At 39.3% G+C, this 16578-nt stretch overlaps 1 protein-coding gene and 1 pseudogene across 2 annotated transcripts; one reads left to right on the top strand and one right to left on the bottom strand.

Moving 5' to 3' along the window:
• The first annotated feature begins 477 nt into the window (after positions 1-477).
• On the top strand, positions 478-10201 carry HINT1 (histidine triad nucleotide binding protein 1). The gene is made up of 3 exons (XM_079144281.1): positions 478-704; positions 3046-3150; positions 9885-10201. The coding sequence occupies exons 1-3, from the start codon at positions 594-596 to the stop codon at positions 10047-10049; spliced, it is 381 nt and encodes a 126-aa protein (XP_079000407.1). The 5' UTR covers positions 478-593; the 3' UTR covers positions 10050-10201.
• Positions 10202-12499: 2298 nt separating this feature from the next.
• On the bottom strand, positions 12500-13594 carry LOC306664271 (EKC/KEOPS complex subunit TPRKB-like; annotated as a pseudogene). The gene is made up of 2 exons: positions 13571-13594; positions 12500-13125 (listed from the first exon to the last, which is right to left on the bottom strand). The product of its transcript is annotated as an EKC/KEOPS complex subunit TPRKB-like (transcript).
• Between the last annotated feature and the right edge of the window lie 2984 nt (positions 13595-16578).

The following is a 16578-nucleotide window of genomic DNA, read 5'->3' as shown; positions in this document are numbered from 1 at the left end:
TGTGATCCTCCTGCCTCAGCCTCCTAAATCGCTGGAATCATAAGACTGTGCCAGTCATGTGTGCCAAAAAACAAATCCCCACTGCCAATAAATAAAATCCCCAAGTGATTTTAATGTGCAAAGTTGAGAGCCACTGCTAGGGGGAGAAAAAAAACCCTCATGCAAGATGAACTTCATTGCTGTAGTCAAGACCTTAATTAAGTAGTTGAGAAAGGAAGTGTTAAGTAAGATGTCTCAGCAAACATGGCCAGCACCACATAATCAAATCTTTTTGGTCACAGTGTCCATTTTTTCCTACAAGGGCCCAAAAGCAGGTGAAAGGCTATGCCACTCCACTCCTCGGGGAAAAAGAAATGAAGAAGGGAAAACGCCCAGGGAGAGCCTCCTTGCAGGAGGTACACTCGCTACTTCCGCGCGCTCGGCACCGTCGCAGCCGCAGCCCGGGCGGCCAGTGCGCAGGCGCAGGACCGGGCGCGAGGCACGGTCCCTGCGCAGGCTTGGCGGGGGCCGCGTGCACCCGCCCTCTGCTGGCTCCGCGGGTTCCTCGGTCTTCTGGACTTCTCTCCTGGCCACCGTGCGGGAGGGAGGCCGAGATGGCAGATGAAATCGCCAAGGCTCAGGTCGCCCAACCTGGCGGCGACACCATCTTCGGGAAGATCATCCGCAAGGAAATCCCCGCCAAAATCATTTTCGAGGATGACCAGGTAGACGCTGGACACCTCTCGCTCGGGAGCCAAGGCGGGGCAGCGGCCCGAGGGCACGTCGGTTTCCCTGGGAAGGGGAGGGAGGGACGGGGCCCGGCCGCCCGGCCGAGCGCCCGCGTGGCCTCAGCGGCGGGCCCCCAGCCAGCGGGCAGGGCCGCGGGCACGGAGGCGGCCGGCCGGCGCGTGCCGGCGCTCCGGTTACGCGTTATCAGCCGCGGGTGCGGGCCGCGCCGCGGAGCCTGGGCGGGCGTGGGGCGCGCGGGCTCCCCGGAGGCAACGCCGGCCGGCCGGGCGTCTGCCGCGGTCCTCGTCGGTGTCGGGAATCTCGCAATCTCGCCGGCGCTCTGCTTGACAGGGAGAAACCCGATCGCGCCCTGACTCGGGCCCAATCTCCGCGATCTCCCGCGCACAGCCGGCCTTCCCCGGGCGTTCCCGGGCGCCGCCTCGCCGGGCACAGCACCGCACGGCACCCGGTTGCGCTGGCGGCCGCGGGGTCGCGCGGGGCGGGCAGGAGTTTGCTCTTCTTTGAGCTCTACCGCTGAATAACATGCCCTTAAAAGAGTTGAATGGTTCCTTTTGTATTCAGCAGGAAGCAGTTTTATGCCAAGGGACTAAGAATATAGTTTTTGTTGAATTCATTACAGGCGAATTATTTAGTGGACATTTGCATTTATGGGTTTGGATTCCATTGTAAAGCTGAGCAGGAGGTTGGCATATTTAGGTAGAAGTTTTGTAAGCATTTTGTTAAAAGTTTTTTTATTTATCTTTTAATTTTTTTACAGACTGCATTTTGATTCATTGTACACAAATGGGGTACAACTTTTCGTCTCTATGGTTGTACACAATGTAGATTCATACCATTCGTGTGGTCATACATGTACATAGGGTCATGATGTCTGTCTCATTCCCCCATTTTTTATGCCCCCTCCCTCTCATTTCCTTCTACATAATCTAAAGTTTCCCCATTCTTCTCTCACTTCCCCCCACCCCCATTATATATCATTCTCCTCTTATCAGGGAAAGCTTTCGGCCTTTGGTAAGAAATATGGAATATAAGAAAAACAATGCTATTGGTATTTACTTAGATTTAAAGCGTTATCTAAGATTTAATTAGTTCTTTGAGTTGGATTTAATTTAAATACTTTTGTCACTAGTTGGGAAGTTCTTTTGTTTTAGAAAAAGCGTGTTTCTTAAGTTTCCAGTTGTTTTTTATAAATGGTCATTGGAATAATGACTTTTGAACTCCAGCATAACAGCATGATGCAGCATTTTGTAGGGAATAACCAAATAAAATTACTTCTGAAACAAACATGCATGAGTTCTTAACAGCTTCCACCTTCAGTAAAGAACAAATGAGATAAGGACATTCATATAGTGCATATATTTAAAGATACTTCTAGCTAATTTGTCTAAATGCTACTTGTACTGTTCAGTTCCACAAAAGGGTATAGTATGTTTCTTAAATTGTTGAGTTAAATGGGAAGAATATCTATTTAACTAAATATCAGACAATATGTGATTATAAAACTGATTGATTCCCGTAAAGGGAAAAAAAGTTAAACAGGAAATTGCACAATCAGGACTCTGATCTGGAGACAGTGTGAGGGGAAGGGAATCAGGTTTCCTTCAGAAATCTTTATATATATATATATATATATATGCGGCACTGGGAGAGAGGATTTCACATTTCAAGCTGAGTAATGAATAGTATTTTAAATTAAACTGTTGGGTTTGGAGGGAGAGAGGATCTTTGAAGTAGAGGGAAAAAGCCCTCTACTTCAGAGCTATGAAGGACAGGGTAGAGAGCTATGAAGGACAGGGTGACTTGCAGATGAAGAGATTCAGGAGATCCCACTGAAGAGTTGATGTAGCTAATTTCTACTCAACCATTGGATCACAGTTTAAATATCACTGTCTCATTTAATCCAACTCAGGTTTTTCTGTGATAATAATTTTTTTTTTTTTTTTTTGGTAACATGTATGACCTTTGGTAATTACACCTTTGTGCTTTGTTTGTTTTTTGAGACAGGGTCTCACTGTGTTTCTCTGACCTCAAACTGACTATGTGATCTGTCTGCCTGGGCCTCCAAAGTTGCTGGGACTACAGGCCCACACCCCTGCATCTGCCACACCTTTATATATTAAAAATCTGTCTTTAAATTCCATAGAAAGGGTCAGAGGACTTGTATGTATATTGTTTATTTCTATTTTCTTAGCATCTACTACAGTCTCCCACATGATTTGTGCTCAATAAATACTTGTTGAAAGAAGTTTCAGCCAAGCAGATAATATAGTAAAACTTTGATTTTTTTTTTTTTTTTTTTTTTTTTTAATCCCTTAGTGTCTTGCTTTCCATGACATTTCCCCTCAAGCACCAACACATTTTCTGGTGATACCCAAGAAACATATAGCCCAGATTTCTGCTGCGGAAGATGATGATGAAAATGTAAGTAAATTTCTAACACAGTTTATCTTATTGCTTTTTATTTATTTATTTATTTATTTATTTTGGGTGCTGGGGATCAAACCCAGGGCCTTGTGCTTACAAGGCAAGCACTCTACCGACTGAGCTATCTCCCCAGCCCCCTATCTTATTGCTTTTTAAATTGGGAGATTAAATTTTGTTCTTAAAGTGGTGTCACGTTTTCATCTTCTTAAGAGCATTACTGAAGAAAAACAAAAAGCGTTATGACTTTGAAGTAATGTACAGTTTGATTTTTTTATAAAATAGGTATATAGAGAAATAAAATAGATTTTATTGGCATGTCATAGGACTGGGAATTGGTGTGCTATGTGATTGAATGAGAGGAAAAAATATAAATAGGGAATATTGAAATTACCACCAAAATTCTAGTAATGACAATCTTCTAAAGGATAATTTGTGCAAAAACATTCAAGGCATATACTGAAAGGAAACTCACTAGTTTGAAACTCCAAACCATGTAAATCATGTCTACCCAAAATAAATAAAAGTCCACATATATATCTCAAGGTGAACCTCTTCAACACTCCATTGCAAATGCACATTCCTATTATGTCTAAAGTTTGATTACTAAACTCATAGTTGAGCAGGGACTAGCAGTCTGGCCTGTGGGCCAAATCTGACTGACTGCTTGTTTTTATAAATAAAGTTTTATTGGAATATAGTAAGTCTCATTTGTTTATTGTCCATGGCTACTTATGCCCTACAAAGACCCTTGAGTAGTTTTGATAGAGGCCAAGTGACCCAAGCCTACAATATTTACTGTCTGACCCTTTGCAGAGAAAATTTGCTGACTCTTGGTTTAGAGACAACAGCCCCAAAACAGAAAGGATAGTCAAAATCAATTACTTAGTTCTATAGAAGGATCAGAAAACCTGTGAAATTAAGATAGAACTTGAGGGCTGAGGATGTAACTCAGTGGTAGAGCAGTTACCTAGCATGCTCAAGGCACTGGGTTTAACCCCCTCCCCTGCCCCCAGAATATATTATATATATATATATATATATATATATATATACACACACACACACACACACACACACACACACACACACACACACACACATATACACACACAAATTTGGAAAGCACAACAGTCTTAGAATCACATCATACTGGTTAGATAGACTTTAATATCTAAGATCCTATTGGATAGGATTGCGTAATACTGAAATGTATTTGAAGTTTTTTTTGTTTTGTTTTGTTTTTTTTTCTCTTTTTTTAAATGGTGCTGGGGATCAAACCCAAGACCTCAAACATGCTAGACATGCATTCTTCCACTGAACTACATCCCCAATCCTTTTTATTTTTTATTTTGAGACAGGGTTTTGCCAAGTTGTCCAGACTGACCTTGAACATGCAATCCTCCTGCCTCAGCCTCCTGAGTAACCACTATACCTTGCCTAATTTATAATTTTTATAGTTGAACCCTGAGTGGTCAAGAAAAGACATTTGGGTTTTTTTGTTTGTTTGTTTTTGAGTAACTGTTTGATAAGATGGAATTAGATCTCATTGAAAGATTATTATTTAGAAATAGATGTAAAATTTCACCATATTATCTGTGTAGATAAATTGTTCTTTCCATGAGAATTTGTGGTATTTATTTACTTAGATGAAGGCTTTTCAAACTTTCTTTAGAGTAGCTTTTTCTACAGGAAATCTTGCTAAATCCTAAGTTTCTCAGGGTTTTTAAAAAATATTTTTTAACTGTAAATGGACGCAATATCTTTATTTATTTTTTTATGTGATGCTGAGAATTGAACCCAGTGCCTTACACATGCTGGGCAAGCACTCTGCCACTGAGCTACAGTCCTAGCCCAGGAATTATTTTCTCAGAAGCCAGAATAAGAGGATATTTTTTTATGATCTCAGGACTTAGAAGGATTCCTTAAGAACAAGTAAATGATTTCCATAAAAGAAAAAAGTGATTAAATTGAACACATTAAAATTAAGAACTTCTAGCCAGGCACAGTGACACATGCCTGTAATCCCAGTGGCTTGGGAGGCTGAGGCAGAAGATTAGAAGTTCAGAGTCAGCCTCAGCAACTTAGTGAGTCCCTAAGCAACTCAGTGAGACCCTGTCTCTATTAAAATATAAAAAAGGGCTGGGAATGTGGCTCAGTGGTTAAGCACCCCTGGGTTCAATCCCTGGTACCAAAAAAAAAAAAAAAAATTAAGAGCTTCTATTCAGAAGACTTCATAAAGAAGTGAAAAAGTAAAGGAAAAACAGAAGAGATTTGTATCCTATGAAATAGCAAGGAAGGTGGAGAAAATAATTAAATAGGATCATTTGGAAGCCTCTGAGATATGGTAATGTTTTATTTTTTGATCCAGTCGGTATATAAATGTTTTTATTATTATTTAAATTATTTAAATCTGTTTCCACACATTTTTATACATTTAATGTTTCATAATATTTTGTAGAATGTTGAACTTGAAAAATGGACGTTTTATGTTTACATCATTTTAACTAATTATGTGTAAGTATTTTTTTAAAGTGAGATAGTTATTTTTCTGAAACTTAGAAATTTCAGGGCATTTTTTTAATTTTAATTTTAATTTTTGGTACCGAGGATTGAACTCAGGGGCACTCAACCACTGAGCCACATCCCCAGTCTTTTAGAGACAGGGTTTCACTGAGTTGCTTAGTGCTTCACTGTTGCTGAGGCTGGCTTTGAACTCAAGATCCTTCTTTCTCAGCCTCCCGAGCCACTGGAATTACAGGTGTGCACCACTGCACCTGTCATTAATTTTTTATTTAATACATTTGTACAAATCACAGAGTTCAAAGACTAAAGTGAATATTCACTGGTAAAATACTATCTTATCTTCATAAAACAGATTAAATCTTCAGAATACTAACTTTGAGCCTTTAGTATGATTGTGGAATCATGGTATTTTAAGGTCAGAGTTTCTTAAATAGTAGCTCTTCACCAGAAGGATAGATAGAATGTATTTTTATTCATTTCCTAAATTAGAGTTTTAAGGTCAGCTCTTTTACAGAGAAGACAAGTTCTTTGATAGGAAGCATTTACTGAACGAGCTTTAATACTGCTATCTCAATTAAATTTGTGACCAGCATAGGTTTAATACCTTTAAAATGAAAAATTTTTCACCATTTTAAAGCTTCATTTCAAAATTGACTACAAGGGCCTAGGGATGTGGCTCAGTGGTAAAGTGCTTGCCTAGCATATGTGAGGCCCTGAGTTCAATCCCCAGCACTGCCCCCTCCCCAAAATAAAAAGTTTTCAAAGTTGACTAAAGAAGGCTCCTTTTTCGAATTTGAGTTTTTAATAGTCATACCTTCTTGGAACTCTCTGGGGACTTCTTTGGTCATCATAATATTCAACAAAAAAACATTTTTCTTGTCCATTATAGCTTCCTTGTTGCTTATAACTCTCTTGGGTTAGAGGCAATGGCCCAGAAATAGAGAGGGTTGTCAGAATCAATTACTTAACACTGTACAGGGAATTAGGAAACCTAATGAAAATTAAGATACAATTTGAAAAGCACAGTATAGTAGTTTCTCCTGTGGACATTACTAGATCTCTTATATTGTCTGGGGACTTGTAGGACCTGTGGCAAATACCTGATTTTACTCTGGATCATTTTGTTTCTGTTTTTCAATACAGCCAATGAGCAGTTTGTCCTGTTTACCCAAGGAGTTTACCTGTGTGTTGCCAGCTTTCTCCCCTAATAAAAATTAAAGGGAGGAGGGTTGGTGATTAAACAAAATTTTAAACTACCAGTTAGTTGTTTGTTTTTTTTCATGGTAAGAGACCAAAAGGGGTTAGCCTCTTTTCCCAACATTTTTATAAGTTCTCAAGAAAGTGGGCTCCTTTAGTTTCCATAGTAAGAGAAGAAAGAAGGGAGAAAGAGTCTTAAGTTTTTGTTCCCATTTCCCTAGTAAGTACCAGTACAGTAGGCTCTGCTGCCTATTCTGAGCAGAGCCAAACTTTGTATTTTAGTCAGGTTTTTCATTGTTGCAACCAAAAGACCTGACAAGAACAATTTTAGAGGAAAAGTTTATTTTTGGGCTCACAGTTTCAGACGTCTCGGTTCATAGGCAGCTGGATCCATTGGTCTGGGCCTGAGGTGAGGCAGAACACCATGATAGAAAAGTGTGGTGGAGGAAGGCAGCTCAGAACAGGAAGCAGAGATAGCTGTCACCTCAGACAAAATAGAAACCCCACGGGCACGCTGGCAATGACCCACCTCCACCAGCCATACCCTTTTGTCTGTTTGCAGTTACCACCCAGTTAATCCTTATCTGTAGATTAATGTACTGACTAGGTCAAGGTTCTCAAACCCAATCATTTCACCTCTAAACTTGTCTTACATCATCTCACCAGGTGCTTTTGGGGGATACCTAGTATTGAAACCATAACACTTTGATTCTTAAAAGTCAGTGATAGACTTAAGGTCACTAAAAGATTGAGAAAATATTCTATATACCTTTTGTTTACTCTTAATATAGTGGGCAAACAGTATTACCAATCTCCTACCTTTAGAAGGGTCCTCATTCCTATAGCAGGCTTGCTTCCTTAGTGTTGGAACAGTGGCAAAGAGGCATTTTTGTACCTTGTTGAGTTTCTTTTATCGCAACTGAAGTAGCCTTGCACCAAAGGGAGATCTAATGGGACTTTTAAATTAAATTTTTTCCCCCCTTTTGGTACTGGAGATTGAAGCGAGGGGCACTTAACCATTGAGCCACATCCTTAGCCCTTTTTTATATTTTGTTTGGAGACAGGGTCTCCCTGAGTTGCTTAGGGCCTTGCTAAGTTGCTGAGGCTGGCTTTGAACTCCCAGTCTTCCTGCCTTAGCCTCCTGAGCTGGGATTACAGGTGTGTGCACTGTACTCAGCGTCTAGGATCTTGTTAAGTTGCTGAGGATGACCTTGAACTTGTGATTCTATTGCTTCAGCCTCCCAACTTGCTGGAATGACTGTGCCCTCCCACATTAATGTCTATGAAGCAAAAATTGTGGTTCTTTTGCTGATGTAAATATAAAAAGGTTGTTTCTCACCAAATTATGGAGATAAAACCATCAAAAGACCCAAAAAACAAAATTGCTAAAAAAAAAAAAAAAAAAAAAAAAAAAAAAAAAAAGAAAGAAAAAGTGAGGCAAGGGAATCCCAGGCAAAGATTAGTTGAGAAAACTCATTTTTCCTGAGCATAGAAAATGTGATATACAGGAGTGGGCTCAGTGCACTTTCATCTCAATGCAGTTGATTCCATAGAAATGAAAAATAATTGATTTTGCCAGGGGGTATAGGCCTTAGTTAAAATGTGTCCTGATGTTGTTTGCAGTAGATTGTATAATTGTTCATAAATACTACTCTTCTGTAGGAATAATTATACTTTCTGTCTCATTGATGTCAGGTTTGCTCATATGACTTGATTTGGCCATTGCAAGCAGAGGTGGTATATATCTTTTGAGTAGAAACTTTCAGAACCTGTTTTATCTTGTTCTCTTTTCCCTTTGCTACTTTGACTGTTCCTTCAGCCTGGGTCTCAAAGTGAGAAAGGTATAGAATATAGAACCTAGTTAATTGGTTTTTGTTATAAATCAGATTTGAGGGTGGTTGACTAGTTCAGTATAAGCCAAGCCAACCTATTGATATATGATTGATATACTGTCCCACACAAATAAAATGAGATGTCTTGCTTCATTAAGAAAACTTAGGACTGGGGATGTGGCTCAGTGGCAGAGTGGTTGAATAACATGTGCATGCTCCAGGTTCAAGCCCTAGCACTGAAAAAAATTCAACCATGAACAGTAGTGCACTCCTGTAATCCTAGCTATTCCAGAGGCTGAGTCAGGGGTGGGGGGGAAGGAAAAAATAACAGAATGAACCAACTATCATTACCCTATGTAAATGTATGATTACGCAAATGGTATGCTGTTACTCCATGTCCAAACAGAAACAACATGTATCTCATTTGTTTACAATAAAAAAATAAAAATTAAAAAAAAAAAAATGTCCCTTTATCTCTTAAAGCACAATGACCTGTTAAGACAGAAAAAAAAAAAAAAAAAAGAGGTTGAGTCAGGAGGGTGGCAAGTTCCAGGACAGCCTGGGCAACTTAGCAAGACCATGTCTCAAAATAAAAACTGAAAAAAAGGGCTTGGGGGTGGGGATAACTCAGTGGTAGAGCACTTGCCTAGCATGTTTGAGACCCTTGGTTCAGTTCCCACTACCAAAAATATATATGTACATGCACACACGCGTGCGCACACACACACACACACACACACACACACATTTTAATACCATTTGGAATGTAATTAAAGAGCTTTTTAATGGAGCAGTAAATTTTATATCTGATTTGTTTACTGAAATTAGTAATGACTAAGTATCTACTTTTAATGGCGTTTTGATTATAAATTATGCCATATTGGGAGTAAGAGAGTTTAAAAATGTTTGCCCAAGGGAGTGTGCATTCACCTTGGCAGGTTTTTTTAATAATGTTTTTTAAAAATATTTTTATTAGTTGTTGATGAACCTTTATTTATTTGTATGCAGTGTCAAGAATGGAACCCAGTGCCTCACACATGCTAGGCGAGCACTTTACCACTGAGCCACAATCCCAGCTCCTCACCTTGATAGTTTTTTAATTTGTTATTTCAACTTGACTGAAGTTTAATGGCAAGAAGGTATAAATTTCCTCCGCTTAAAAAACTCTTTCTTTTCCAGCTTCTTGGACATTTAATGATTGTTGGCAAGAAATGTGCTGCTGATCTGGGCCTGAAGAGGGGTTATCGAATGGTGGTGAATGAAGGTGCAGATGGCGGACAGTCTGTCTATCACGTTCATCTCCATGTTCTTGGAGGTCGGCAGATGAATTGGCCTCCTGGCTAAGCATGTATTGGGGACAGTTTTCCCTTCTCTAGGCAATGATTATGTTTGCATTTTTCAATATGTTAAGCGCATGATTATTTTTGCCTGTGTCTGGAGGTATTAAGGAAATACTTTTAAACACCTATACATAATAAAGACATTGTTGCATGGTTTACAGTCTCTGAATTGATTTGTTCTTTTAAGAAAGGTAGGTTCGGGGCTGTGGTTGTGGCTCAGTGGCGGAGCACTTGCCTGGTGTGTGTGAGGTCCTGGGTTCGATCCTCAGCACCGTATATAAATAAATAAAGGTCTATTGACAAATAAATAAATAAAAATTTAAAAAAAAGAAAGGTAGGTTCCTACTTTTAAAGGTCTCACGGCTTTTTCTTTATTTATTTTTTATTTTTGGCAGTGCTGAGTATTGAACCCAGAGCTTTGTGTGTGTTAGGAAGTGCTCCATCACTGAGCTACACTCCCAGCCCATGTTTCTTGCATTTTCTCCTCTAGGAGGACCCAGCATTTGACTACTGCATTATTATAATGGTGTGAATAATTTGAGAGGACAAATCACAAGTGTTCACAAATTTGGCTTTGAAATATCCTTTCAGGCTAAAGTATTAGTCCAAGAAAACATCTTCTAATTGAATTCTTATTCTCTAAGATCTAGGAGTAATGACATTGATCCAGAAGGTGGCAGTTTGGGGTCTATGAAGAATATATTCAGCCCACATGCTTCCTCTGGACTCCAGATAATTTGGAGGGAATTAAAATAGGTTGGTCACAGAATTTTTAAGAGTGCATAAAGTCAGATATTGATATTTCCTTGCTATGTAAACACTATCTGAATATTTATATTAAGGACTTGAAAACATTTTACTTAGAATTCACTTTCCCAATTAAAACTCCATTGGATGTGCATAGTAGCAAAAATATTTAAATTGTGCATGAATTTGATTAAATGGAGGTAGGGAGGGAAACTTAAGGTCTGAGTTCTTATATAACCTTAAGGTCTAAGTTCTTATGTAGGCTTGATAGCCAAACCTGTTTTTTGTCTTGCCATGCATCATACCCTTTCTAACTTTCCATAAAATAAATAACTGCTTCTTGGCTTTCCTTCATGTAGGTACTTTTATAGCTTCCAAAATTTGAGATATCATCTGCTTTTGTCTCCTCTCCCATTCTTTTTGAACTTACACATTCCTTCCATTATTAATCTCTCAAAAAATTGGTTTAGTAGGGTTTTGACATGTTTACTTTTTAAAATTTGTTTACTTTTACTTTATTTAATGTTTTTGGCACTGGGGATTGAACTCAGGGCCGCTTTACCACTGAGCTATACATCTCTAGCCCTTTTTATTTTTTAATTTTGAGACAAGGTGTTCCTAAGTTACTTAGGGGCTCACTAAGTTGCTGAGGCTGACCTGGAACTTGTAGTCCTTCTGCCTCAGCTTCCTGAGTTGCTGGAATTAACAGGCTTGTGCCCTCACGCCTGGCTTGACACATTTAATGGAAAACCATTTAAATTTTTTTTTTCCTTAGTGATTTTAAAATATTTTTTGTGGCTGCAGGGTTAGGGGAATTAACCTTTATGTTTTTAACTGTAACAAGTAAGATTTCCCTCAACTTGTCTCCTTTCTTTATTTACGATGTTTAAAATATTGACATATTTAATACATTAATTTTTAAATTTTTAAAATATATCTTTTTAGTTAATGATGTACTTTTATTTTATTTATTTATTTATTTATATGTGGTGCTGAGGATTGAACCCAGTGCCTCACATGTGCTAGGCAAGTGCTCCATCACTGATCTACAACTCCAGCCCCCTTAATGCATTAATTTTAAAATTCATTTCACAAGCCTTTCTCACCCCAGTGGGATTTATAAAATTTATTCTTGCCAGGTGCAGTGGCACATGCCTGTAATCCCAGCAGCTGAGGAGGCTGAAGCAGGAGGATCATCAAGAGTTTAAAGCCAGCCTCAGCAACTTAGCAAGACCCTATCTCAAAATAAAATAAAGGGCTGGGGATGTGACTCAGTTAAACATCCCTGGGTTCTATTCCTGGTACCAAAACTAGAAAAAAAAAATTATTCTGTGGGCCTGGGTGTATAGCTCAGTTGGTAGCGTGCTTGCCTAGTATGCACAAAGTCCTGGGTTCAATCCCAGCACCACACACACACCCACCCAGAATTGCAATAACTAATAAAATCAGTCTACTACTTGGAATTTATTTTTCAGTAATAGTTTTTCAATAAAAATAGACTAGAAGACAACAACAAAAAATAGTAATAGTATTAGTAAAAAAGGTAGGATTAGGAGGGTTTAAAAAAAATCTCATTCTATGATTTTTTTTTTTTTTTTTTTTGGTGTTGGGAAGTGAACCAGGGCCTTGTACATGTGAGGCAAGCACTCTACTAACTGAGCTATATCCCTGGCCTCTAAATTTTTTTTTTTTTAAACAGGGCTGGAAGTATAGCTCAGTGGTGGAGCATTTGCTTAGCATGCACAAGGCCCTGGATTCAATTCCCAGTCTCATGAAAAACTTTTTTATATAGTGAACATCTATTAATTTTATAATTGGGAAAGAAAAATCAATGTTTTAACACTGAAAATTTGTTAATATTTCTAACATTTTCATCTTTTGTTGACATTCTAATAATGGTACCATTCAATAATGTCCCAATCTTTTCTTGTGAAGACAGCTCATATATCTTTTTGACTTCAGAAATACTCATTATTGCAGGAAGATTTCTCAGAGAGCTGATGACCTTCTACTTAATATATTAGGTATTTTTGATTTACTTGTTTTTCTCCCTCTTCAATGTAAACAATTGAAGTATCATCTGAGATACCAAATTTTTTCAAAGCCTCTGAAATATTGTTTGGGGAAAAGTTGAAAATAATTTCACTAGGTAAGAGTTCTCATCTTCATTTTTCCCAGTGTGTAGAGGTGAACTCCGTTGTTTGCTGCCACAAATATCTGAAATGGAGGAACAGTCATTGTAGGATTTATCAGTGCACTATCAGTGGTGCCTTCCGTGGCCTTTTTTCTCAAGTCTCCAGCATTTTTTAATCTGTAAATAACAGAAGGGTCACCTGACAGGTCCTGGCCCCCCTGGAGTTTGATTCTTTTTTTTTTTTTTCCCTAGTATTTTTATGACTTTATATTTTATACTGGGAGAAGATCTGGAGAAAAGTTTTGGAGGAATTTGTAGCATTGTACAAAATGAAATGTGAAACATTTGTATAAGAGGGTTGAGTCCCCTTTCTTCAGGTATATCATGCCTCCCATTGATTAAGTCAAGCCAGTGTTAGGTAGACAATTCTGTCCATGACCTATCTCTGCCTTAAATTGTCCTGTGATAGAGGTTCACCAAGCTTCATGTGATAGCCGGTCTCCAAGATAGCCCACAGATATCCTCACTTCTAGTATCTTTACATAATCTCATAATGCGGTGCAATTTTTTGTTTGGTGTTTGCACAATCACAGAGGGCTGGGGACTTGAACCTGGGTCTCCAGCATGAGAGTCAGGCACTCTACGTGAGGAGCTATACGGCCAGCCATAATCTCATAATGAATCAGAGCTGGTTTGAGCGACCATTAGCATGTTAGAAGTGACAGGGTATGATTTCTGGATCTAGGTAACTTGGCATTCTGGCTAGATCTCTAGGATTGCTTGCTAATGTAGAATGAATGTTTCTCCTAAAATTCATAACTTCAAGTGTGATGGTATTGGGAGAATGGGCCTTTGGTAGGCGATTAGGTGATAAGATATATTTGTGCTTTCATAAAGACAGACTTTGAGAGTTCCCTCTCCCCTTCCACCACGTGAGAACTCAATAGGAGACCCAATGTTAGCCAGGAAGTGGGTCCTCACCAGACACTGATTCTGCCAATGCCTCCATCCTGGATTTCCTAGTCTCCAGAACTGTTAGGAACAAATTACTATTATTTATAAGCCACCCAGTCTATGTTGTTCTGTTATGGCATCCCTAACAGGCTAAGACTCACCATCTGCTCTGACTACTATGAGGAACTAGCAGCCCACTGGAAAGGCCTATGTTGAGCGACACCGAGGCCTGCTAACATCTACAATGATGTGAGCTGTGTGAATAAACTACTTTGGAAGTAGATCCCCCAGCCCCAGTCAAACTTTTCTTCAGATAACTGCAGTCCTGTTCAATATATGACTGTAAACTCATGGGAGCCCAAGGCAAAATATCTTCCAAATTCCTGACCTACAGAAATTGAAAGAATAAATACCATATTAAGCCACCAAATTTAGGGGTAATAATACACCCTGTTTTCTTTGCATCCCTTTAGATGTGTGGGGCCATATCCCTGTAGTTGGTCAGTGAGAAGGGTGAGAACCTGATGTGTACCATTTCCAAGGTCCTGAAAATCCTCCTATGCTGTTTATCCCCCAGTGGTTCTTCTTTTCCTTTGTCTGCTGACAACAGATCCTTTCTACAAAGGATCCAGCAGAGGACATTCAGCTGTTTGATGAAAGGAGCCTGGGACCCTGAATGGCTGAATGGAGCAGTCAGCATTCTCCATGTTCCTGATCCATCCTGGACTGCATTCATGTTAAGTCACTGACATTTCATGGTTTAGGTAATGTTACTTAAAAGACCATTTAATACACTATGATTTAGGAGTGATGGAGCTTACTCCTCTGAATAAGGTGGCTTGAGATTTTAACAATCCTCACAACCTTTAAAATTAGCTAAAGAGGTTAAGACTGTCAGAGTAAGATGGGTTAGAGTTTGGAGATAACAATTTAGCTTATACATAGACTAAATCATTTTCTGTGGGGATTCATTGGACATTACAGCCAATGACAGTTGACCCCATTCCTTTAGGCTTACCATGAGGCAATATATGGTCAAATCATGAGCTAGGGGGCAAAAAGAGAGAGGAAGGAGCTAGGTCCCATAATCCCTTTGAGGGTATACCTCCAGTGACCTAAGAGCCTTTCACTAGGCCCCACTTTCTAAAAGTTCCACCACTTACCAACAGTGCCGCCCTGGGGACCAAGCCTTCAACACATGATCCTTTGAGCTTCATTGAAAATCCAAACTCTGGTCAGGTGTTGTGGTGCACATCTGTAATCCCTGTAATCCCAGTTACTTCAGAGGCAGGAGGATTACAAATTTGAGGCCAACCTGGACAACTTAGCAAGACTGGAGATGTAGCTCAGTGCCTCTGGGTCCAATCCCCAGTACGAAAACAAGAACAAAACAAAACAAAAAAAGCTCAAAGTAGAGCAGAGACTAAATTGGAAACAACTCTTATCTTTATATTAAATGGAATGTTTTAGCTCAGAAGTGATAGGTACAGACCATTCAAAAGACAGTTTGGCCAGGCATGATGACACAGCAACTCTGGAGGCTAAGCCAGGATGATCTCAAGTTTCAGCCCTAAGCAACTTAGTGAGACCCTGACTCAAAATAAAAAATAGGGTTGGAGATATGGCTCAGTCCCCCTGGGTTCAATCCCTGGTACCCCCCCCCCAAAAGACTTAGTTTAGTTTATCATTTGAGGTAATTTGCTTGAGTAAACCACTGAGAAAAATCAAAGTGTTCTTTTAAAACTTATTTAAATATGTATTTTTTATTTATGCAGATTAGAATAGCCTACATAATATTAAACACATTTAAATTTCATAGTTGCTTTTTTTTTTCTTTTGGTACTTGGAATTGAACCCAAGGGTGCTTAACCATTGAGCCACATTGCTAGCTCTTTTTATTTTGAGATAGGGTCTTGCCAAGTTGCTTAGAGCCTCACTAAATTGGGTGAACTATGGGATAAGTGAGAGGAGTGAAGAATTTATTATTTTTTAAGGTTCTGTGGACCTAGCGAGCAGTTCCATGCTGTTTTTGTCTGAGCTTAGTCATGCTGCCGTGCTCTGTTGAAGGTGGGAAGGACCAAGATGACCCTACTCAGATGTCTCACAGTTGGTACTTACAGTCAGCTGGGATCTCTGGATGACGCAAATCTCTCTCTCTGTTTTTCTTTTTTTTTTTTGTACTGGGGATTGAACTCAGGGGCACTTAACCACCGAGTCACATCCCCAGCCATTTTTAATTTTTATTTTGAGACAGGGTCTCACAACATTGCTTAGGGTCTCATTAAATTGCTGAGGCTGTTCTCAAACTTGTGATCCTCCTGCCTCAGCCTCCTGATTCATTGAGATTCCAGGCTTGAGCCACCACACTGGGCGGCAAATGCCTGAGGTTTCAGAACTCAAATAATATCACAAAGCAAGCTGAGAGGCCAACTGGAGTAAAAAGGTTTGAAAACTAGACTTCGCTTCTGCATGGGAGAAAAAGTCACATTATCTTTGGTAATAATGATGACCACGATTACAATGGTATTGATAGTATAAAACTTTTAGTGCCTGCTAATATATCATGGGCACTTTATTATTATGGTGTTGCTGAAACTAAGTTTGTATACATCCATTATATCCTGTGGCATTTGCTCAGAATTGAACAATGGAATGTGTAATGGAAAGTTGTAATTATTGATGTCCAGATTTTGAACAC

Source organism: Sciurus vulgaris (genome assembly GCF_902686455.1).
Source record: "Sciurus vulgaris genome assembly, chromosome: 6".
Classification (NCBI taxonomy): Eukaryota; Metazoa; Chordata; class Mammalia; order Rodentia; family Sciuridae; genus Sciurus; species Sciurus vulgaris.
Note: the sequence above shows the minus strand (reverse complement) of the source record. Positions and strands in the feature narration are given on the sequence as shown.

Excerpts from the sequence above, each read along its gene's own strand:
- HINT1 (XM_079144281.1), top strand. The coding sequence starts at position 594 with ATGGCAGATGAAATCGCCAAGGCTCAGGTCGCCCAACCTGGCGGCGAC. Across the intron at positions 705-3,045 it reads TCATTTTCGAGGATGACCAG|TGTCTTGCTTTCCATGACAT; the intron begins GTAGACGCTGGA and ends TTAATCCCTTAG. Across the intron at positions 3,151-9,884 it reads CGGAAGATGATGATGAAAAT|CTTCTTGGACATTTAATGAT; the intron begins GTAAGTAAATTT and ends TTTCTTTTCCAG.